General features: G+C 42.9%; 1 protein-coding gene across 3 annotated transcripts; it reads left to right on the forward strand.

The window, feature by feature from the left end:
* The first annotated feature begins 12,317 nt into the window (after nt 1-12,317).
* On the forward strand, nt 12,318-24,843 carry LOC146059182 (putative tRNA methyltransferase 9B). 3 transcript variants are annotated; one of them, XM_083171308.1, is made up of 5 exons: nt 12,318-12,703; nt 15,320-15,472; nt 15,553-15,742; nt 20,759-20,932; nt 23,635-24,843. In XM_083171308.1, the coding sequence occupies exons 3-5, from the start codon at nt 15,589-15,591 to the stop codon at nt 24,567-24,569; spliced, it is 1,263 nt and encodes a 420-aa protein (XP_083027434.1). In that variant the 5' UTR covers nt 12,318-12,703; nt 15,320-15,472; nt 15,553-15,588; the 3' UTR covers nt 24,570-24,843. The 3 variants fall into 3 exon arrangements, with proteins under 3 accessions (XP_083027434.1, XP_083027431.1, XP_083027430.1); XM_083171305.1 differs by having other exon boundaries at nt 15,582-15,742; XM_083171304.1 differs by having other exon boundaries at nt 15,340-15,472; nt 15,582-15,742.
* Nucleotides 24,844-25,260: the final 417 nt, after the last annotated feature.

Raw genomic sequence — 25,260 nt, forward strand, 5'->3', positions numbered from 1 at the left:
TGTCACCGCGTCTATAGACGCGGTGACAGTTTCAACATGTCTGCTGTCCCTGACAGCAGACATGTCCGTGCATGCCCCGGGGGGGCTGCGATGCCGCCCCCCCGTCGGCGATCGCTGTGATTGGCTGTTCAGTGTGAACAGCCATTCACAGCGTTTTCCTGTGTCACCGGCGAATAACGTTCGCCGGTGACACGGGATCAGAGGTGATTGGTGCTGTAAAGTACAGCACCAATCACCGCGGGGTGTAAGGGTGACACTGGTGTCACCCCACCTCACCCCGCCCGCCCCCAAAGGCCGTGATTGGTCCGTCGGACCGACGGACCAATCACAGCCAAGGAGGGAGATTTAAACTAACGGTGACTGCACTGCAGACGCCATTCCGGTCTGGAAAGCGTGCAGTGCGGTCACCGTACCCCCCTGCCGCCATACTGACCAGAAATACTTGCTGCAATACTTACCTGATCGCTGCTGATTGCTTCCTGGATCCTGTGCAATAATTGTGCCATACTGTGATATTGTGCTGCTGCACTGTATTAGTATTAGCTAGATAGATAGAGAGATAGATAGAGATAGATAGAGAGAGATAGAGAGAGATAGAGAGAGAGAGATAGAGAGAGATAGAGAGAGATAGAGAGAGATAGAGAGAGAGATAGTGTCAGAGAGTGCTATATTTTGTGCTGCTGCAGTGTGATATAGTTATAGATAGAGAGAGAGAGATAGAGAGAGAGAGATAGAGAGAGAGGCCTACTGACAGAGTGCTATATTTTGTGCTGCTGCAGTGTGATAGTTATAGAGAGATAGAGAGAGATAGAGAGAGAGAGATAGAGAGAGATAGAGAGAGATAGTGACAGATTGTGCTATATATTTTTTATATAACTGACTGCTGCCCCCTCCTTTTGTGCTGATCAGTATAAATTAACTGATCAGTAACTTTTTGGGGGCGCAGGTTTTTTTTTATATATAGATATACCTGTGAGTGCTGCTGCTGCAGTGTCATAGAGTGTTAGATAGTGTTAGATAGTGAGAGATAGAGAGATAGAGAGAGATAGTGATAGAGAGTGCTAAATTTTGTGTCTGCTGTCCCCGCCTTTTGTGCTGATCACTATATCTGAGGTGATCAGCAACTTTTTTGGGGGTACAGAGGTTTTTTTTTTTTTATATATACCTGTCAGTTGCACCAAAGGTTGTGCACCTGCTGCACCTCACTGGTAATCAGTGTCGCATCACTGATCACCTTTTTTTTTTGTGTGTGTGCTGTGGGGTATTTTTTTAATTTTTTTTTTTACACACACTGTGATTTTGTGGGTGTCCTGTGGCCGCTGTGCGCTGATCAGTGACGTACATCACTGATCATCTTTTTCGGCACAGGGTTGATCTATTTTTTTTTTTTTTTGATCAAATTCCTGTTGCCTTTGAGCGCTGTTCAGTGACAGACGTTACTGACCAACATCTGTGCTCAATTTTTGGCGCAGGACCTTTTTTTTTTTTAACCCCTTCCTTTTTTTTTTTTTTAACCCCTTCATTTTTTTTTTTTTTTAACCCCTTCATTTTTTTTTTTTTTATTGGTATAAAGCATTTTTTTTTTTTTCTGCACTACATACACACTACACACTACATACCCCCCGGATTGAAATAAAGTTTGTGCCCCCCCCTACACTATACACGTGTTGAAACATTTCACTACCGGTAACACAAAAATAAAAATGGCATCCCAAATGTCCTCCCAAATGTCCTCCCAAATGTCCTCCCAATCATCCAGGAGAATGTATTCAGTGGAGGAGGCATATGCCATGCTTGCTTCTGACTCTGACACAGGCAGTGATGCAAGCGGGGAATTTGAAGGATTTGCCTTAAGCTCCTCTTCCTCCTCTGCTGATGAGGGACCCCCTCAAAGACGCCCCCGTAGATCAGCTGAGATTCCCCCCCCAATAATTGATCTAGTATGGACCCCACCACCAGACAATTTTGAGCCCCAGGTTCCTGAGTTTTTGGGCATGCCAGGAATCCAATTTGATTCCACAGGTCTCAGAGAAATTGACTTTTTCAAATTATTTTTCTCTGATGATTTTATAAATTTAATGGTGGACCAAACTAATTTATATGCCCAGCAGTTTATTGCTCAAAACCCCACGTCATCATTTGCTAGGTGGACCCCTGTAGATGCAGTAGAGATGATGACGTTTTGGGGTCTGGTGTTTCATATGGGCATAGTAAAAAAGCCAGAAATTAGGCAATATTGGAGTACAGATGTTCTGTACAGTACTCCATTTTACCGTATGGCCATGCCCCGGACTCGATTTGAGACAATTCTTAAATTCATACATTACACCGATAATGCACAGTGCCCACCCAGAGATGATCCCACCTTTGACCGGCTATTCAAAGTCAGGCCGGTCATTGATCATTTCAGTGCCAAATTTGAAGAGGTGTACATCCCTGAAAAATTTATTTGTATCGACGAGTCCCTTATACATTTTAAAGGAAGGGTTAAATTCCGCCAGTACCTTCCCAATAAGAGGGCAAGGTATGGCATAAAAATGTATAAGCTGTGTGAAAGCACCTCAGGGTACACTCACAGGTTTAGGGTATATGAAGGGAAGGATTCAAGAATTGAACCGCCAGAATGCCCCCCCTCCCTCGTAGGTGTTAGTGGGAAAATTGTCTGGGATTTAGTGCACCCCTTCCTGGATAAAGGTTATCACCTCTATGTGGATAACTTTTACACTAGCATCCCCCTGTTTAAGGCCCTTGGTTCAAGAGGTACAGCAGCTTGCGGTACTGTGCGCAAGAACCAAAGAGGCCTCCCAAAAACGCACATTGCCCAAGTAATGAGAAGGGGTGAAAGCAGGGGAATATGCAACGAAAATATGTTGTTGGTCAAATATAAGGACAAGAGGGATGTCCTTATACTGACAACAATTCACGGAGACAGTACCACCTCCGTCCCTGTACGAGGTACCAGTACCCACACCTCCAAACCTAATTGTATCCTGGATTACAATAGGTACATGGGCGGAGTGGATCTTTCAGATCAGGTACTGAAGCCGTACAGTGCCCTGCGGAAAACAAAAATCTGGTACAAGAAGGTGGCCGTGTATATCATCCAGATGGCACTGTATAACGCTTACGTGCTATTCCGTTCTACCGGCCAGAGGGGGACATTTATGCACTTTCAAGAGGAAGTCATAAAGGGCCTAATATTTGGGAACCAGCAGGCAGAGGGCCCCAGTACTTCTAGTACTGGCCCCCGTATTGTACCAGGGCAGCATTTTCCTGATGAAATCCCCTCCACTGGAAAAAAGGGCAGGACACAAAAAAGGTGCAAAGTTTGCTATAAAAAGGGAATAAGAAAGCAAACTATTTTCCAGTGTGACACTTGCCCCGACAAACCCGGCCTATGTATAAAGGAGTGTTTTAAATTATACCACACATCTATGGAATATTAGGTTCATAATTTCACCGTGCTTCGGGGGTCTTGCTAATGCCACATAGCACCCACCATTCATTCCACCAGAATCTGAGCCGCAAAATCCAAAAATCACTCCTTCCCTTCTGAGTCCTGCCATGCACCCAACTGGTATTTTTTGGTCACATGTGAGGCATTGCCGTACTTGGGAGAAATTGGGGCACAGATTTTGGGGTGCTTTTTCTCCTTCATTCCTTGTGAAATTGAAAAATTTTGAGCCAGAACTGCATTTTTGTGTAAAAAAATGTAATTTTTCATGTTCACTGCCCACTTGTATCAAAATTGGTGAAACCCCTGGGGGTTTGAAATGTACACTATACCCCTAGATGAATTCCCTGAGGGGTGTAGTTTGCAAAATGGGGTCACTTGTGGGGGGGTTCCACTGTATTGGTGCTTTGGGGGTCTTGCTAATGCGACATAGCACCCACCATTATTCCACCAGAATTTGTGCTGCAAAATCCAAATATCACTCCTTCCCTTCTGAGTCCTGCCACTTTTTGGTCACACATGAGGCATTGCCGTACTCGGGAGAAATTGGGGCACAGATTTTGGGGTGCTTTGTCTCCTTCATTCCTTCTGAAAATGAAAAATTTTGAGCCAGAACTGCATTTTTGTGTAAAAAAATGTAATTTTTCATTTTCACTGCCCACTTGTATCAAAATTGGTGAAACCCCTGGGGGTTTGAAATGTACACTCTACCCCTAGATGAATTCCCTGAGGGGTGTACTTCGCAAAATGGGGTGACTTGTGGGGGGGTTCCACTGTATTGGTGCAACATAGCACCCACCATTCATTCCACCAGAATCTGAGCTGCAAAATCCAAAAAATCACTCCTTCCGTTCTGAGTCCTGCCATGCACCCAACTGGTATTTTTTGGTCACATGTCAGGCATTGCCGTACTCGGGAGAAATTGGGGCACAGATTTTGGGGTGCTTTTTCTCCTTCATACCTTCTGAAAATGAAAAATTTTGAGCCAGAACTGCATTTTTGTGTAAAAAAATGTAATTTTTCATGTTCACTGCCCACTTGTATCAAAATTGGTGAAACCCCTGGGGGTTTGAAATGTACACTATACCCCTAGATGAATTCCCTGAGGGGTGTAGTTTGCAAAATGGGGTGACTTGTGGGGGGGTTCCACTGTATTGGTGCTTGGGGGGTCTTGCTAATGCGACATAGCACCCACCAAAATTCCACCAGAATCTGAGCTGCAAAATCCACAAAATCACTCCTTCCCTTCTGAGTCCTGCCATGCACCCAACTGGTATTTTTTGGTCACATGTCAGGCATTGCCGTACTCGGGAGAAATTGGGGCACAGATTTTGGGGTGCTTTTTCTCCTTCATACCTTCTGAAAATGAAAAATTTTGAGCCAGAACTGCATTTTTGTGTAAAAAAATGTAATTTTTCATGTTCACTGCCCACTTGTATCAAAATTGGTGAAACCCCTGGGGGTTTGAAATGTACACTATACCCCTAGATGAATTCCCTGAGGGGTGTAGTTTGCAAAATGGGGTGACTTGTGGGGGGGTTCCACTGTATTGGTGCTTGGGGGGTCTTGCTAATGCCACATAGCACCCACCAAAATTCCACCAGAATCTGAGCTGCAAAATCCAAAAATCACTCCTTCCCTTCTGAGTCCTGCCATGCACCCAACTGGTATTTTTTGGTCACATGTCAGGCATTGCCGTACTCGGGAGAAATTGGGGCACAGATTTTGGGGTGCTTTTTCTCCTTCATACCTTCTGAAAATGAAAAATTTTGAGCCAGAACTGCATTTTTGTGTAAAAAAATGTAATTTTTCATGTTCACTGCCCACTTGTATCAAAATTGGTGAAACCCCTGGGGGTTTGAAATGTACACTATACCCCTAGATGAATTCCCTGAGGGGTGTAGTTTGCAAAATGGGGTGACTTGTGGGGGGGTTCCACTGTATTGGTGCTTGGGGGGTCTTGCTAATGCGACATAGCACCCACCAAAATTCCACCAGAATCTGAGCTGCAAAATCCACAAAATCACTCCTTCCGTTCTGAGTCCTGCCATGCACCCAACTGGTATTTTATGGTCACATGTCAGGCATTGCCGTACTCGGGAGAAATTGGGGCACAGATTTTGGGGTGCTTTTTCTCCTTCATACCTTCTGAAAATTAAAAATTTTGAGGCAGAACTGCATTTTTGTGTAAAAAAATGTAATTTTTCATTTTCACTGCCCACTTGTATCAAAATTGGTGAAACCCCTGGGGGTTTGAAATGTACACTCTACCCCTAGATGAATTCCCTGAGGGGTGTACTTTGCAAAATGGGGTGACTTGTGGGGGGGTTCCACTGTATTGATGCAACATAGCACCCACCATTCATTCCACCAAAATCTGTGCTGCAAAATCCAAAAATCACTCCTTCCCTTCTGAGTCCTGCCATGCACCCAACTGGTATTTTTTGGTCACATGTGAGGCATTGCCGTACTCGGGAGAAATTGGGGCACAGATTTTGGGGTGCTTTTTCTCCTTCATACCTTCTGAAAATTAAAAATTTTGAGCCAGAACTGCATTTTTGTGTAAAAAAATTTAATTTTTCATTTTCACTGCCCACTTGTATCAAAATTGGTGAAACCCCTGGGGGTTTGAAATGTACACTATACCCCTAGATGAATTCCCTGAGGGGTGTAGTTTGCAAAATGGGGTGACTTGTGGGGGGGTTCCACTGTATTGGTGCTTGGGGGGTCTTGCTAATGCGACATAGCACCCACCAAAATTCCACCAGAATCTGAGCTGCAAAATCCAAAAATCACTCCTTCCCTTCGGAGTCCTGCCATGCACCCAACTGGTATTTTTTGGTCACATGTGAGGCATTGCCGTACTCGGGAGAAATTGGGGCACATATTTTGGGGTGCTTTTTCTCCTTCATTCCTTGTGAAAATTAAAAATTTTGAGCCAGAACTGCATTTTTGTGTAAAAAATTTAATTTTTCATTTTCAATGCCCAGTTGTACCACAATTGGTGAAACCCCTGGGGGTTTGAAATGTACACTATACCCCTAGATGAATTCCCTGAGGGGTGTAGTTTGCAAAATGGGGTCACTTGTGGGGGGGTTCCTAAATTTTAGCATCTTATGGTGCCTAGAAACCTACATGGTGCCTAAAAAATAATCTCAGAAAAAGGAGTCTCCAAAATCAAGTAGGTGCTCCTTCTATTATGAAGCCTGTGGTTTGGTCAACGTGCACACTAGGGCCACATATAGGATATTTATGAAAACAAAAGAATTGGGGGAATCAATTTTTAGTCACATTTCTCTAGTAAAATGTACTGTGTTCCTTAGAAAAATGTATTAAAATTGCAAATCTGCAAAAAAAAAGAAATTTTGAAATTTCACCTACACTTTGTTTTAATTCCTGTGAAACACCTAAAGGGTTAACAAACTTCCAAAATGCTGTTTTGAATACTGTGAGGGGTGCAGTTTTTGAAATGGCATCATTTATGGGGGTGTCTCACATACAAGTCCCTCAAAGTCACATCAGAACTGAACTGGTCCCTAAAAAAATCAGTGTTTGAAATTTTCTTGAAAATTTGAGAATTTGCTATTCATATTGTAAGCCTCCTAGTGTCCAAAAAAATTAAAAGGAAGTTGAAATAATGATGGAAATATAAAGTAGACATATGGTCTATGTTAGTTATTAACTATTTTGAGTGGTATGATTATTTGTCTCACAAGCAGAAAATTTAACATTTTGCAAATCGCTAAATTTTCCATTTTTTCACGACATTTTGGTATTTTTCACAAAAAAACACAGACTGTATCGACCCAAATTTACCACTAATTTGAAGTACAATGTGTCACGAAAAAACAATCTCAAAATCACTGGGATAAGTAAAAGCAAAAAAAAGTTATCCCCACTTAAGTGAGACATGTCAGATTTGAAAAAAATGGCTCTGTCAGGAACGCCAAAACTAGCTCTGTCAGGAAGGGGTTAACAAAAAATGTATAGAAAACCCGGTAGAGTGGGACATCACTGCTGTTTTACATGATGAATTCAGAGATTGTATGATATAAAGTCTGGTACATTTCTTGTATTACAAGTTTAGCTAAACAATGGCGTGCCAACACCCCTTCTCTAAATCATGTGTACACACCCATAACATCAGATGCAACGGAGTGAGTGTGACATACGGAGAGATCTTACGGATTCTGATCTTTGATCAACAGCATAACTAAGATGATTGTCTCTATGTATTCATCAAGAACACATTGCAAGTCCCAAAGTACCCTATATGTAATTATCTCTTCATCTGTTATTTCACAATTACAGGTACCAGTCATTTGAAAGCTATCCAAATGGACATTTATAAATAAAGGGAAGGGCTTACAAAATGATGAATGGGCTTCTATAAGACCGGCGCTGTATGGGGAAGGGCAGATTAATCAGTCTGGATTGTTCAACCGTAGCGGAGAAATACCTGTGTATACAACTGATCCTGCTACTACTCCTCATCTATATGGTGTTCACAAGACCACTAGATGGTGCTCTACAGAGCTCTATTCAGGTGCACAGTCACCCCGTACACCTACACACAGGTTAGCCATCAGGGAGGCTCTGCGGGGACTCCAGTATCGGGCCCAGACAGAACGGGGGCCCAGTACTGGAGTCTATCAATTTGGGGTGTAGTGCTCAATGTAATACAGCAACAAAAAAGGCCAACAAAATTCTAGCATGTATTAAAAGGGGCATGGAAACTAGGGACTCAAAAGTAATTATGCCTCTGTACAAAGCATTGGTTAGACATCACCTCGAATACGGTGTACAATTCTGGGCCCCGCACTATAAAAATGACATAGTAGAATTAGAAAAAATCCAAAGAAGAGCAACAAAGCTTATTAGGAGAATGGAGAATTTAAGCTAAGAGGAGAGATTAAGCAAGCTAGGACTATTTACATTAGAGAAGAGGCGTTTAAGGGGGGATATGCTCAACATGTACAAATATATCAGGGGCCAATATAAGGAACTGTCAAACACCCTTTTTTCTGCTAGACAGGAATCTAGGACACACGGGCATGAGTTTTAGAGTAGAAGAAAAAAGATTTTGTTCATCTAGAAGAAAAAAATTCTTTATGGTCAGAGCAGTCAAACTTTGGAACTCTCTTCCTGGAGAAGTGGTGTCGGCAGACACTACAAATACGTTTAAAATAAGGTTGGATAAACATTTATTGGTTAAAAACATCCATGGGTACGAATAACAAACATAATCTGTCTTTAGGATAAGCTATTATAAACCTAGGTTGAACTAGATGGACGCAAGTCTTTATTGAGCCTTACCTACTATGTAACTATGTAACCGCCAGCCGCAAGCTGGCTGAGAGGTACTCCATTTGTATATGATACAAGGACTGCATATGGGCCATGATTCTAATTCCTTCGCTCCCCCTGTGTGTTCGCACAGGGGGCTGATGGTGAAGTACTGCGCATTCACATATTCTCAAATGCGCATGTGGAGGGCTTTTATACAGGCGCCTTTTTCGACCTTAAACTAACACGTAACTAGCGGCGATTAACACCCAACTGTTTTCTGTTAATACATACACAATTAACATTTAATTGGATCACAAAAACATGACCTACATGCAAGCAAGCTGTACCTTCCGGGAGTATCATGTTAAAAATAATTAAAACTAAAGTAAAACAGTAAATGTGATCACATAAAAATTATTATTATTTGTCCCACAATATAAACCAATCTGGGTCAAAGCATATAATAATCAAACTAAGTAAATCTCCTTGCTTGATTTCCAGTGGATAGATGGGGGCAAAGTTGAATGGTTGTTAGGGCAGTTATTAAGACACAAAAATATGGTTGATAAGTGAACAACTACACTCTCTTCTGACAGGGCACTCCCGGCAATGGGGTACACACAGGTGGTACTGTGTTATGCAGAGTGTACTTAGTCGGTACAACAGTCCGGAATGATGCCGGTAACCCGGAGTCTGAGTCCCGTTTGCGGGGGAACAATGGTATCTGTGTTGTGGGAGCCGCTGGTCCGTGGTCCCGGACTGCTACGGCTGCACCTACCACAGATAGATAAAAGTCCTCCGGGTGAGGCCTCTTGTACACTCCCGTTTGCGATGGTGCTGCTGTCGACCTGCGTCTGCATGACACTCGCACAGGGGGAAGCAGAATGGGGGCAGAGGAGGTGGTGGCGGCCCTTGGACATGAGAAGACCCAGCATTTCATGGGCCTCCCCATGCAAACACTGGGCATTCCCATGGAAATGCGGCCATGACACAGTGTTCCAGGGGCGAGCGGCTGGGCTGATGTCACATGACATCAGCCGCCCACCCTGTTTTCATCACCGAGCCCGCAAATATAAGTCAGTCTCCACTGCGAGCCCAGGAGAAATCATTCGATGTCACCAACCATCAAATGATTTCTCCTGCAGCGGGGGGGTGCGAGGGGATGTGGTTTCATAACACGGTAGCGGGGTGCATTGTTTCGGCAGGGCGGCGCTCTGGGACTTGGTATACTACAATCTTCGCAGCAACCAGAATGAGGCCTATGATGTATTGTATTGAGTCCAGGAGCTGCCGGGTGAGTTGTCTTTACTGAAACACAACAAAGACTTGTCGGGTAATTTTGTAGAATGATGAACAGTAATGTTTAGTATAATAACAGACCCATCCTAGGCATAAACCACTAATAAATTTAAATATAAAAATTATATTGGCCTAATTAACAAATGACAACATGCAATGCTTCAATGAATTACAGCTGAATCAATGGGATGTTTTCACTAAATACAATCATTATAATGATGCATCTTACATTACACTGTAATATCGCTGGTAGGAGACGATATTTAACATTTAAAGATTATTACAATTAGCTTTGGGGAGGAAGTGTAGTTAATATTGAATTACTCAGTTAAATAAATAACATGCTCATAGATGTAACTAACCGTTAAAGTGACACAAGCACCAAGTTATTATTGATAAAATAGGAAAGATCTTTTTATTAATAAAGTCTGAAGCACTAAACTGGATAACGTCAAACCTAGAGTCACTCGCTATGGGACAGCTTTATTAAACTCGATGAAATGATAAACTGTCTGGTTTTTATCACCGCCCAATCATCTCCTACCTGTCATTTTTCAAACCAAGCCTGTAACTTCACAGGTAGGAGCTGATTGTTTTTTTTCACCGGCCAATCAGCTCCTACCTGTGAAGTTACAGGCTTGGTTTGAAAAATGACAGGTAGGAGCTGATTGGCCGGTGATAAAAACCAGACAGTTTATCACTTCACCGAGCTTAATAAATCTACCCCTGAATCTTTAAGTACTTGAATGTACAGTAATTGTCGCCAGTGACTCAATTTATAATCACCTGTTATTGAGACGTGATGGCAATCACTTAACAAAAATACTCACATTGGCCCTGATTCAGAGACTGGCGCATTTCTGCAGTTGTTAGATGGAGAGAAGAATGTGTATGCATAGGAGGCGCAATGGACATGTCTTGCGATGCAGCTGCAGACACGGAGAAGCTGCAGCCTAAATGGCAGGCAGCAGCTGTTTGGGGTCTGGAAGAGTGTCGGTTACAGAAAACAGGGGTGTTCTGAGGCCACGGGCCTTCAGCCGGACTCTCTCAGTCTAGGCTTACTTAGATGGTCAATGGCTGCTTGATGGTGATCCGATGCTGCGTCTTCAGGCACAGCATCAGATCAGAATACTCACACAAGGCTTTGAGCAAGGGATGGGCAGGGCCAAGTGGCATCTGCACCCTAAGCTGGTTCATTCGGAACATTTTTGGAAGCAGGCACAAAATGCTGTTTGCGAATTACAAAGGATGTACCACAGAGCAAACCGTGCCATGACAGAACCAGGAATGGTAGTAACTATGGGGCAGATGTATGAAGCTTGGAGATGTATCTATCCCCATCCAAACATAAATCACTCTGCACGTTACATCTGCCCCACCTGCAGTGCAACATGGTTTTGTCCATTTGAGAAAAAAACATGCTTTTCGACCAAGTCTGTGTTAGGATGCATCAGCACTGACTCAGTGGAGTACTAGGTCCCACACCGGATAGTAGGCGAACGCGATGATTAGGGGCCGTCGCAGTGATGCATCTCTTAGAGATCACTGAAAGTCACAGTGATTTCTGTGCGACATTCCTGCCGCAAGGCCATGCCCCTCCCTGTGAAGCCACACACCCCTTTCCGTAGCATACGCACCTGTTTGTACTGGGAGCCAAATAGTCTAGAACAAAGGTTCTGGGACTATGTAAAAACCGGACCCGGACTAGACTCCGGACCGCCGGAAAGGACATCAAAATCTACAGTCCGGAGCTTGTAGGGTCCGGTCCGGGGGGTGTCCTGTCCGGGGGGGGGGGCCTGACTGTGACACCTGTAACCAGGTAGAGGAGAAGTGGTAGAATAAAGTCTCCCTGTATGGTCTGGGCATATGTAGCAAAAAACGGTCTGGACCACACGGGGAGGCTGTAATCTCCCCTCCCCAATGTCCCTGGTTATAGCTATCAGAGGGACCCCCACGGACAAGACACCCCCCGGACCAGACCCTACAAGCTCCGGACTGCAGATTTTGATGTCCTGTCCGGCGTCATAGTCCCAAAGGTTCTCCAGTCGATCCTCAGGACCCCACACAGTGCATGATTTGCAGGTCTCCTTACAGTATCAAATGAAATAATTAGCTCCACCTGTGGATCTTTTAAAAAGTGTCAGTGAGTAATGAGTACACCCGTGCACCTGTCGGGTGACCTGGAAAACGCAAACTGTGTGAAGTCCTGAGGCCCGAGTTTGATAACAATTTTCTCTTTCCAAGCTTTAAAAAACACCCCCTAAATACTAAATAACCGATATCCTCAAAGTATCCAACCCTAGATCTATGTTTGTTTTAACTTGATCAATAAGAGTAAAATGACAGATTACAAATTGCGGCTTGCCTGAAAGCAGGCGAAGACAAAAGGACATGTTGCAGGTGTAAACAACAGCACATTTTGTGTTACACATTGGAGGCGTGGTAAAGCGATTGCTGACTAAGCACAAAGGACAGGAGAGAGAGAGGGGCTGGTCTACACCTGATCCTCACAGTCACAGGACACCCGGCAGGCAGCACCGAAGTTTCATGCAGTTGGAGATTAGTTTCCTTTTGTTCAGCTGTGGTTATTTAACCCAGCAACCTGACTCAGGGAAGAGAGAAAACCTTACTATCAGAGGGGCCGATTTTCCCTTCAGACAGGTAACCATTAGTATATTTTATATATGTGCGTGATATTCTGTAACCCTCATCCATAGTATATTATTATTTAGCTCTTTTCTGTGTGATCAGTTGCTCTTTTTGCCTACTACAAGCTAACTTATTATTCAATAATTAAGCAATTGCAACAGGAAAATAAGTGGCACATTTTAGAGGAGTAGGAGGTAAAAATCATCTTACCGTTTCTGTCTGCATTTTGCTATATCAAATAGTAACTCCCATTCATAACCCTGAGCTATTAACATTTATCTCTCTCTCTCTTTTTTTTTTTTTTACTAGAACATAAACAAATACAATCCCGTCACTGTGCAGTCAGGGTTGCCTACCTGACCCTCTCCATGAGGGAGAAAATACTCTGCTCCTGGCCTTCCCTGGTAATGTATGTTTGCCATCACCTGTGGGTAGCTAGGTAATTGATAAGAAAGGTGTTTCACCACAGGTGATGGCAATCATACATTACCAGGGAAGTCCAGGAGCAGAGTATTTTCTCCCTCATGGAGCGGGTCAGATAGGCAACCCTGACATAGATGCACTATTTTATCAGTGGTTTATAATAAGGATTTTTTTCCTGTAAACCAGTACCTACTAGAGATGGGCAAAACGGGTCACTAAAAAGAGCTGGGATCAAATGATCAATCTGTGAATAGATCCGGATCCTTTAGGCGGATCAACGACTCACTTGTGGGGAAAAGGGTTAATTTCATAATAATGAAGCATAAAATCTTGCGAGAGGTCGGTAGCTCTCGCGAGATTTCCCCTGTATTTGACTTGCTATGCAACCATCAGGCGGGTGGGTGGGCCATAATCGATAAAAATCAGAGGAAAAGAATGACGGTCACCTTTTCGGGATCGGTGGCTCACTCACTCTTTTAAGTGATCCGTCCAAAAGATACACTTCGTTCGTGAACGCCCCATCTCAAGTACCTACGATAGCAAATAAATAATAGAATGAATAGTGAGGCTTATAGAGTATATAATACATTTGGAGCTATAACTAATCCATACATAAGAACTGGGCATTACAGAATGTGTCCGTGCCTAATCAGCAGAGTTGCTCACAAATGTTGAAGCGTTACAAAATAGTATGTGATATAACGGTTTGATGGCTATAAACCTGTTCCTTCGTAGAATAGGCAATGAAGAACTAGAAATTGCAGCTTTCTAATACCCATTTTACACTGATTCTTCCCTATTTCCACTGGCAAATATAACCCGGGTTTTTTGCTAGTGAAAAAGGCTCCTTGGAAAAAATTACAGGTCGAGTGTCCCGAGAATTGTACCAGGGTAGAACACAGGAATGACCCGGATCTGAGTGCAGTGTAAATGGGTAACCTGGGTTGATGGGACCCATTCACTGCAATGGAAAAGCCAGTGCTGGAAGATGCTCTCATCTCCCAGCTCAGGCCCCGTCTCCACTATGCCGGGTGGGGAGATTGGTGTAAAAGGGGTCACAAGCCGGGTCTCCCCCAGGTTGGAGCCGGGGCTAAAATCCCAGATAGCCGACCCTGCTTTTTACAAGGTCAGCGCCCCGGGTTGACCCTTTGACACTGAAGAAATAACCGTGTAATTCAACAAATTACCGGGTTGGCATTTTAAACAGAGTAATTTGCTGCTGCACCCGGCACTCAAAATGCCGGGTAATTGCCAGGTCACAGGTCTCAAAGTGGTATAAGGGGGCATAGACACACAGGGCAATTTTTTGCTGTTTACTGAGCGATCTGTTTAGATTACTTAGGGCCAGATGTATCAAGCTTCAAAAAGTGATACAATGAAGAGTGATAAACAGCCAGCCAATCAGCTCCTAAAGACCATGTTACAGGCTGGGGTTGAAATTGGCAGGTAGGAGCGGATTGGCTGGTTGTTTATCACTCTCCACGTTACCACTTTTTGAAGTTTGATACCGCTTACCCTAAGCGATCGAAACAGATCGCTTAGAAAATAGCAAAAAATTGATCTGTATGTACACCCCATAGCAATGGGGTGTATATAGCCATAGCCCGCTCAGATCTTTAGCACCTAGTCAAGATCTAGATAGATCACCTGGGTGTTCATAAAGAACAGTGAGTTAGCACAGATCACCCATAAGCTGTGTACACACGGTGTGATTGGTTGCTGAGTGATTTTTGGCTTAAAATCGCTCAGCAATATATTGCTCGGTGTACCGTTTTTATCAGCGACCAGCGATTTTTACTGAAAATCTCAGTTCATTGTGCAACAGCGACCAGCAATTTTTAGCCATAATCGGAGGAGCTTGCTCCTGTGAGCAAGAAGGGCTGGCTGCGTGAGCGTGCACCAGGCAATTTTATCTCCCACAGCACATGAAATTGCTCAGCGACCATACTGCCAGCGATATGTACTGAAATCGCCCCCGTGTGTACATAGTTTTACTCCCATCTCGACATGTGTATGAGCGATCTAGCCTCTGGGGAAATCTTACTATTCAGGGTTTGCTAATAAAGGGTTAATATAAATCGGTTTAAGCTCAAAACACACAAATCAGATGGAAACAGTTCTAACAGATTCAATCATGATTAGACTTTCAATCTTGGATACATTTTATTTTTTTTTAATTCAAAAACTTTTTAAAGTCTGTTTTAGTTTGTCCTTGTGTTTTTAAGGTGCTGAATCATGCTGGAAAATATGAACATATAATGGGATAAAGTGTCCTTTTCCTATGAGCTGCCTCTCCCACCAGCATATTGCATTGGATAAGCAGCAGCTGAGGAGTTCTGTAGCATCTTTGGATTTAAAGTACGTTTCTAAAGTTTTTTTTTTACCTTTTCAATACAATAGAGTGGAGTAAAATATATTTATTTTATGTTAATTTTAAGGAATTTCATCTGTTTAATGAAACTTCTAGATTAATAATGGAAAAGGAGGCGAGCCACCTGGAGAAAGAGCATGTACACAATGTGTATGAAAAGATTGCACCATACTTCAATGACAAACGTTACAAAGCCTGGCCAAGAGTACAAGAGTTCCTGTTGGCTCAGGAGCCGGGAAGTCTAATTGCTGACATAGGTAAATGCATTAATTAAATTACTTTCACTCAGTAAAGTAACTGATAGTTATAGGATTTAAAGGACAGAAGATTAAACTCAGAAAGGACTTTTGTATATTACTTAGTTTAAAAAAAAAAAAAAATGATCACTTACCCATAATGGGGTTTATATACTATGGGGGCGTATGTCTTAACCCTTTCAGTGCCAATGTTGCTGTGAGCAATCCTCAAAATGTCAGCATTGCTCACAGTGACTGTTCTTTTAGTATAAACAATTACAAATACGGCCAAGTCAATTAACTGAAGTTTAGTTAAATATTGCACCCAAAAAAAGAACAGTCGCTTTGAGCGATGCTGGCGTTTTTTAAGGATATTTTGAGGATCTCTTACATCAACGCTGGCACTCAAAGGGTTAACATAAAAAAAAAGGTTTGCTTGGCAATCTTCACACCTATTTTGACAAAATTCCCTTGGCACTCGTAAGAGGTGGAAGGTGGTAACGCACCAGCCAATCAACTTCTGTCATTGGCTGGAGCCTTATCACCTTCCATTTTATCAGTCTTCATACATCTGCACCTGTGCTTTGGGGAGATCCACTCATTAGTTCACAATGTCTAGATCAGGCATTCCCAACCACAGTCCTCAAGGCACACCAACAGTGCATGGTTTAGTGATATCCAGGCTTGAGCACAGGTGACTTAATTAGTATCTGAGGGATTCTGATTAAACCATCTGTGTTGAAGCCTGGATATCACTAAAACATGCACTGTTGGTGTGCCTTGAGGACCGTGGTTGGGAAAGCCTGGTCTAGATCGACAGTCAAAAGTTCGACCACTATTGTCCGACATGAAAAAGGTTGAGATGGGTTTTTCACAATTTTTTTTTTAAAGGACTTGTTTTACACTTTGCCATCCTAGTGGATGGCAAATAAGTGGAGGAGGGATATACTATTATGCCAAGCACAGCGAGGCACCATGCCCAAAGCATGGTGAGTGCAATGACACACTAATACGGTGTTCATGTTGATATAGATACCAAAAACGCGCGAAAAAAAGTTGCACACGAACCCAATTATATTTCGATGTAAAAACAGAGGAAAGACGTATCCTAATGTACAAGAGCAAATGTATTAAGGCTGTTATGGATAAATGGAAGCCAATCGCACCAGCCAATCACCTCCTAACTGTCAAGATTTAGGGGTGGTTTAAAAAATGACAGTTATTCTCTAGTGCTTTATTACCTTCCAATTTATCACTTCACCAGGCTTAATACATCTGCCCCTAAATTCTCATGTACTGTGTATATAATAAGAGTAATAACAGCCGACACAGCGGGGCTGACTCTTAGCCGTAAACTGATTCACAGCTTCTTCCTCCTGTTAAAATACTGGAAGGCGGAGGGGGTTTTACAGCTTTCAAAGGGAAAATACAAAGCATTTAATTAGCAGCTCCAAAGTAACTTCATTTATCATGTCTCTATAAAAGTATTGACATGGGTTCAATGATATGGGGCAGGGGTGGTGATAAAAAGGTGCAATGCGGATTTCTGTATCACTGGTTACATCCGAAATGTTCTACAGTAACGGTGGAAAAGATTTTAGCAAACATGCTTTTCTTTATTATCATTTGAGGCTCTGACCAAAGTCCTGTGTTTGCTGCAGGTACAAGCGACACAGTTCATGTGTGTGTGCAATTAGCATCATAATGTACACTGGAGAAGCCGGGCGAGGGCTATACAGTTGCTATGCATGCAGTTAGAACATCAATTATTCAGATTATAAAACAGAACTGGGGCAGAAACAGATGCTGGTAGACTATTATCTGCGAATGTAGATTTATGGCACACAATACCTGGGAACTGGTATGCAGGCCATCGCATTTGGGGCATGTATCCATTACTCTATTGTGTTACATTTTTCCTTGATTTGATTAGTAAAGATCTGTGGGCAGTAAAGTGCACCTGAAGCACATACAAGGCAGAGGTGACCACTTTGTGGTGTAAACCAATACTATCTATTTATTAGGTACTTGTTTCCTAGCAGGGAGCCCACTAAGCTATTTGCTTAGTGGGCTATTCTGCGTAGTGAAATCGCATCGCATGGCTTTTTGTGCCGTGCAATGTGATCTCAGTAGTTAATTTAATCACTGCACCGAGTGAAATCGCATCACATCTCACGCCACAAAAAAGGGCCATGTGATGTGATCTCAGTAGTTCATATTGTAAAACACCACCACTCTCCACGTCACCCTGAAGCGTGGCGAGCGGTGGCGGAATGTGTCCTCCGTCCTTTTCATAATAAACTATTTATATAGTGTGGCGAGCACAGCAAGCCCGAAGCGTGGCGAGCGTACGCGGATTACTTTACATGTATTCCGTGGGGTTCGCTGCGCTCATCACGCTTCAGGCTCGGTGGCTCGCTGCGATCGCCACACTATATAGAAATCAACTCCACGCCGACGTAAATAGTGTGGGTATGAAAAGGTCGGATGTTTTACCATATTAACTACTGAGATCGCATCTCACGCCACAAAAAGCCATGCAATGCGATTTCACTACGTTAGCCTACGTAGGAAATCTGGGCGCCCTGCTAGGAAACAAGTACCATTTATTATTGTAAAAGCAATGACCTCAAGCTCGGCTAATGTTCCTGAGGAACCGGTTCCTAAAGAAATGATATCTGCAGTGCAGACCAGGTCTTCAATGAAAGGTCGGACTTATACCCTCATGCAACCTCCACCCCCATTACACACTAACTACACCTCTGTACGGGTATGGGTCATCGGTTGACCCAAATTAGGTTGACATGCATTGGGCCAACCACTAATGGCTAAGGTCAACAGGGTTGGAAGGTTGACACAAGCATTAGGTCAACAGTGAAAATGTCGACATGAGGTTTTTCATATTTGTCCCAAATGTAGACATGGACACTGGAAAAAGTGCACCAAGTCCCCTTGCTGTGCTCAGCACACTATTGTATTCTCCCTCTACGTTCTGGTGGTTCATGGTTTTATTAATATGTATTCTGCTTCCCAAACCAGGTCATCACATCCTACACACGGGACCTTACTTAGGTCCCTTAGCTCCCCTGATGTGTATGTGCATCCACACTACAAGATGGGGCGGACGGCCCGGCATTCACCGGGCAGTGTTTGATGGACTCACAAGGCTGCGAAATCACAGCCTTGCGAATCAACCAGAATAATCCCCTAACTCCAGACATTGCGGCAGCAAAAACCCCAGGTCTGAGCAGGGAAATGACCAAGTTATATGTCTGAATGTGGCATTAGGCTTGAGTGTTTTACATCCTATATCTGACCTGCCTGCCAGCCAGTATGCCTTTGTTGCTGAAGTGTATTTCTCTCTGGTACTTCATGCCTGATAAAAGATGAATGTGCTCTGCAATTTCCATAGTTCAAGTTAAAACAACAAATGAATGACTGTAACCTAAGCCTTGCCCTTGTACAGGATGTGGGGGCTATACTGCGCATTTGTATGCGCTATTTGTGAAAATAAGTGAATTACATTGAATAATACATTTCCGTAATCTTATTTCAGAAGAAAACAATTGTTACTAACAATTATATGTAATTGCTCATTTCAATACATAGCCTTTTAATTGTTCTCTTGCTGAAAGAGCTTGAGTAAAATTGGAGGCCTGTAATTATTTTGGTATTACAAGCAGATTGCATTAGATAAGTGTATGGTATTTGGGATAAATGGCTTTCATAATTAGTTTTTTTAAACTATCTTACTAAACACGGGGGGCGACTGTCATGACAATAGCTTGGCAGACATCGGTAAATCTGAAAGGTGATTTAAAATGATCGTTTAAAGCAGTGGCGTCAAACTCAAGGCCCTCCAGCTGTTGTGGAACTACATGTCCCAGCATGCCCTGCCACAGATTTTATATGATGGATTGCGAAAACTGTGGCAGGGCATGCTGGGATGTGTAGTCCACAACAGCTGGAGGGCCACGAGTTTGACACAACTGTTTTAAAGGGCAAACCCAACCTGGTTTTGCATTTTCAATGATTTCCACTTTAAAATCTCAGTCTGACTTGGGGATGTCTGCAAGCGGCATACTTTTACCATATGAAAAAATTAAAATGCTGCTGGAGGTGTCTGTAGGAAATGAAAACCTCCCACGTGCATTTGCGAGATCGGAGTGCTGCATTTGAGATCGCGATATGCGATGGTTGTTATGCACAAATCAGGTTGCTTAAGCTGAAGCTTACTCAGATTGGCCATCTGGGTGCAGTTGGCTAGACCTTGGACCCATCTCACCGCCAAAACGGACAAAACCCCAGTGTCGGTTTTTGCCTATGGGCTGAACCCCCCCATTGGCTTCACCGTGACTGGCAGTGACTTCCTATTGGAAGTCCGGCCTGGCAGTCCCTAGTTCAAGTGGGAGGTAATCCCTCCCTCTGGGACGCCTTTCTGCGGGCTAGTAAGCAAAACCCAAGATTGCACATGCGCAGTACCTACATCGGTACTGTGCACGCGCCGGTGCCTGTCATTTGTATTATACAGCCGTCGGGACCATGATTCCCTTCTATGGGCTGTTGTCGAAGCAGCCCATAGAAGCTGGCCGCATGTGCAGTACAGAGGTTTGTACTGCGCATGCGCCAGTCCCGGCTCCTATCATCATGGCAGAGACGCTGGGAACTCTGCAGGGAGTGGGAGGAGAGACAGCGGTGACAGGTAGGGTTGCACCTGCATCACGGTACCCCAGTGGCGGCTGCGGGAAGAGGCAGTCCCCCTCACCCCAAAATGTAGGAGCCGCCACTGCACAACCCACTCCCCCCGTTTTGAAGAAAGGTGCCATCCCCTGCCCCTCCTCCTGGTAGTTCCATTCATCACCTAAATCCCAAGCTCATCAAATACGTAGACCTATGGTGGTTTCTTTAATATATTTGAATTTCAGTACAATGCAGTTTGATAAACTATAAAACTTTTATTTTTTCCCTCATACGTTTCTGTGCAAATGTTGTTTCCATATATTTTCACTAATGTTTTTGTTTTTTCTGTGATTGCAGGTTGTGGCAATGGGAAATACCTACATATTAACAGTCAAGCGTTTAAAGTGGGCGGTGATTATTCCTTCTCCTTGGCAGAGGCTGCAAGGAACCGAGGCTACGAAGTATTGGTGTGTGATGGGCTCAAGCTCCCTTACCGTGATGGTTGCTTTGATGCTGTTTTATCTATAGCCGGTAAATGAATAGGTCCTTTCAGTATTATAATTGATGGCGCTTGCTCATGCGGTAAACTTTAATTAACGCACTGATGTTATTTTTGCAGATGATGTGTACTATTTATATTACATTCTTTCATCTGTATAACATGAGGAATATATCGCAACTCCTAAAACCGCTACAATGCATAGTGGAAAGCAACTACACCCCTATATACTGGTTTCCAACATAAAACCTATTTTATAGTTATACAAAGTAATCTATTCTACATAAAAGATAAATGTAAGTAAAGGCACAGCAGTAAATGCACAAGGCCAATTTAGTCAGAAGACTATTAACTAGTACCGTAAGGTTACGTCAGCAAACACACTGAACATATAAAATACACAGCCAGCACTCTGAGATGGAGCTCAACACAAGGTTCCAGCATCATAAGAGAACAAATATTCCAAATAACGTAGGGTACACACCAGAAGGACCATGATCGTGCAACCATTGTAAAACTATTTACTGGAATTGTACGATGGTCACACAATTGCGATCTGCAATAGGATCATTACCCAATCCAATGTAGATAACAAATCTTTAGTGCAGCAGGTAAAATCTCAGAAACTACTGGAGGAGATGCGCATCAGATCAGAATCACATTGAAAACCTGTACAATTCTGCTCTTTTTTACATACAATCGGTCATTGGAAACATCAAAATTGGGGGCAATTGAGCCCAAATCGTTTTGGTGTGTACCCAGTATAATAAGAAGGTAACCAATTTTTGTCAAAAACTGGTCAAGAGCAAAAATGAAAGTTGGTGAAACATCCCTGATAAGTCAAGGCTCATTAGAATTCACTAACCATGATAAAATATTGTGGCTAATTGTATACCACAATTATTTATTTATAGTTTCTTATAGCGCAGCAGATTCAGAACAAACTGGGTAGTAACACACTGACATAAAGGTAGGAGGGCCCTGCTCGCTTACTACCAGTGTGCCACGGCTGACAAAACTATTACAGGGGAATACCCATGCTAAGCACGGATGTCAGTATAAGCAAATATTTTATGTCTCTTCTTCGCCTATTCACTGTTCTATTTAATTCTTCATTTTAAAATATCTATTACAAGGCTTGGAGCATGCTCCTGCAATTATGGCTAAAAATTGCTGGCTTGCTGGTGCACAGTATTTCTAGTCAAAATGAGGTAGTGACAGAATAGCTTGCAATTTTCAGCCCAAATCGCTGGTCACTGATGAAAACAGTACACTGATTAATATATTGCTGAGAGATATTAAGCCAAAATTGCTCAGCGACAATATTGCACCGTATTACACACCTTTTATTACTTTTCATCGTAGCGGGGGGGGGGGGATTGGTAGAGTCCAATTAAGGAGAGCACATCAGCATTTAAGGTTCATTGCATAGGCTGTGTGCACAATATTTGAAGGGCATAATTTTAAAGGGTCGGCTTCATTTAAACATAACTGCAGCGTTATACCAGCGTTCTACCAAAGTGAAACATAATGACAAATAACCACAACTCTGCAAACCAAAGGACTACTTTGAGTGAGTTCACTTTATCCTCACAACATAATGCTTCTGCCTGCTTAATATGGATATTCGTCCATAATAACATCACCTTTTCACATCAGAAAGAACATTCACTGTAACCATTAATGCTTGTATTTGCACTGTCAGTCTTGAAAATGCCCAGCTGTACCCAATACATCCACCTGTCCTACACTTCCACTGTCAGTAGGTGTCTCCCAAGGTTCTGTTCTTGGTCCTCTTCTTCTCCTCTCTCTATACGAGGAGAAGAAGAGGACCAGAAGGGTGAGCTCAGTCGACTTCAAATATCACTTTTATAATACTCACCTCTACCTCTCCTTTCCTGTTTTCTCTCCCTCTATCCTCACTTATTTCAAACGCTATCTATTCTTGGATGATCCAGCACTTTCTTAAGGTGCCCATACACGGTGTGATGATCGCACCCGTTATGGGCTGGATCGCATCACATGCGTTTTGCATGCAATGTGATCAGAGGGCAGTACAAAAAGTATGTGCAGAGCAAACTTTTTGTACTATGCAATGAGATACCCCCGGGAGTGTGTATCGCACCGTGTATGGGCACCTTTAGACCTAAAATGTCTGAGACTGAACAGATTATCTTCCCACCCTCTCGCATAAAACCCAATCATCTCCCATCCTAACCTACTGTTTATACTCACTGCTACCCCTTCTGTGTCACTCCTGTCTGCCTTACCCTCCCTGTTAGAATGTAAGCTCTCACGAGCAGGGCCCTCTCTCTTCATGTACTTTTCATAGAATATATACATCTGCCATCCTGATAATTGCTTCAATGTCCTGTCCCCTGATGTAACTATCCTTATTTACTATGTACTTGTCCCAAATCAGGGCTGGGCAATAAGGGGCCCTCCAGCTGTTGATGAACTACAAATCCCAGCATGCCTTGCTATTTGGCCATGCTGAAACTGAAGCAAGGCATGCTGGGATGTGTAGTTCATCAACAGCTGGAGGACCGCTTATTGCTCACCTATGTCCTAAATTGTCTTGTACTGTAATTCAAAATTTGCTCATTTATGTGTTGTTAGGCGCTGTGGAACCCTTGTGGCGCCATATAAACGATAATAATTTAGTGCTTATGCTGTTCATTTTCCAGTATGTTCTATTGCTAATATACCTTGAACATTTATTTTCTCTTCCCAGTGATACACCATTTTTCAACCAAGGAACGCCGCATTCGAGCCATTAGAGAGATGACTAGAATACTGAAAGTTGGTGGGCAGATGATGATTTACGTATGGGCTATGGAACAGAAAAGAAGGAGATTTGAGAAGCAAGATTTACTTATACCATGGAATATGGAGACAAGTATACAAAACATCTCAGATAAACTGCACACTGCTATGGATCCAGACTTCACAAACCTCCCACTAAACGGGCTCTTCAGCAGGAGAAATACCACCAAAAACCAGAGGACTAAAAGTACCGCATTTGTTGGCGAAACTCCCTTGTCACTTCAGAATGGATTAAAGTCATCAAAGTTCTTGGCACGATCTCTAGAATCAGGACTGGATAGGAAGTTTAAGTGTGACGACCGTCACCACAACCACCAAAGTGTAATTCGCAGACTGTACGATTACTGCACAGAGATAAAAAACCTCACAAACACACGTCAGCCCAAGCCGTCATATTTCTTCGAGATCTTAGGGGACTTTATACCTGAATTACTGACACTCCCACTCACTAATATGCGTTGTCAGACCCCTTCAAAGGCAGAACCTGGCAATGGCACAATAGACAGCTTCAATAAAATCCCTTTACCAGATTTGGGTTCTGTTGGTAATGGATCAGTGGATTTACAACATTTGACTTCAAACTATGCTGATCCCTCTGAAAGTAGTGGAAACAAGACAGATGAAACCAGTCTCCTCTCTAACTGTGATAAGAAAGTTTCACAACGGCATCAGGCCCTGCAGGGCGAACATAACGGCTGGCTGCGCTACTATCACATTTTTAAGCAGGGAGAACTAAGCGATCTCATAGAGCAACACATTCCCGAGCTTTATGTTGTACGGACGTTCTTTGATCACTCCAATTGGTGCGTTATTGCAGAGAAGACTCAACTGTGGAAGATTTAATGTTTTCATCAAATGAAGAAATGTCTGCAACTTTTTATTTTATCATGGTTTCATTTTTTATATACTTTTTTTATATTGCCACCTTGTTAATGTGAATACAGTTGTTGCTTTTAGGGTTTTTTTTATATACCAATTTTTTTTAAATAAATATTTGCATCAAACTCTGTTAGAAAATGTTAATAACTATCTAATCGGTATCAAATCTCTACCATTAATACTTGCTGTGCAGTTATGCCATGGGTCCTCAAACTGCGGCCCTCCAGATGTTGTAAAACTACAAATCCCAGCATGCCTTGCCACAGTTTTAACACTCCTTTATAGCAAAACTGTGGCAAGGCATGCTGGGATTTGTAGTTTCACCACATCTGGAGGGCCGCAGTTTCAGGACCCATGAGTTACGCCAAGGAACAGGTTTAAGAAATGTTTTAGTGATTATGGTTGGTTAAAGGAGACCTTTTAAATTATTACCCGGTGTGCTATTTTATTTATGATCAAAGTTCATCATCAATATTTTATTAAGAATATTTACAAGTATACAATACTGTGATTTACATGTAGGGATGCCAATTCCGGGGCATTTTTTCAATCCCGGGATCCGGGATTGAAAAATGCTCAATCCCGGGATTGGCATCCAAACCAAAAAGCCCATTATTAGCATTGGACCCACCCCGGCCGACCCGCACATCTACTT

This window comes from Crinia signifera, chromosome 2 (assembly GCF_055691185.1).
Source record: "Crinia signifera chromosome 2, ASM5569118v1, whole genome shotgun sequence".
Taxonomy (NCBI): Eukaryota; Metazoa; Chordata; class Amphibia; order Anura; family Myobatrachidae; genus Crinia; species Crinia signifera.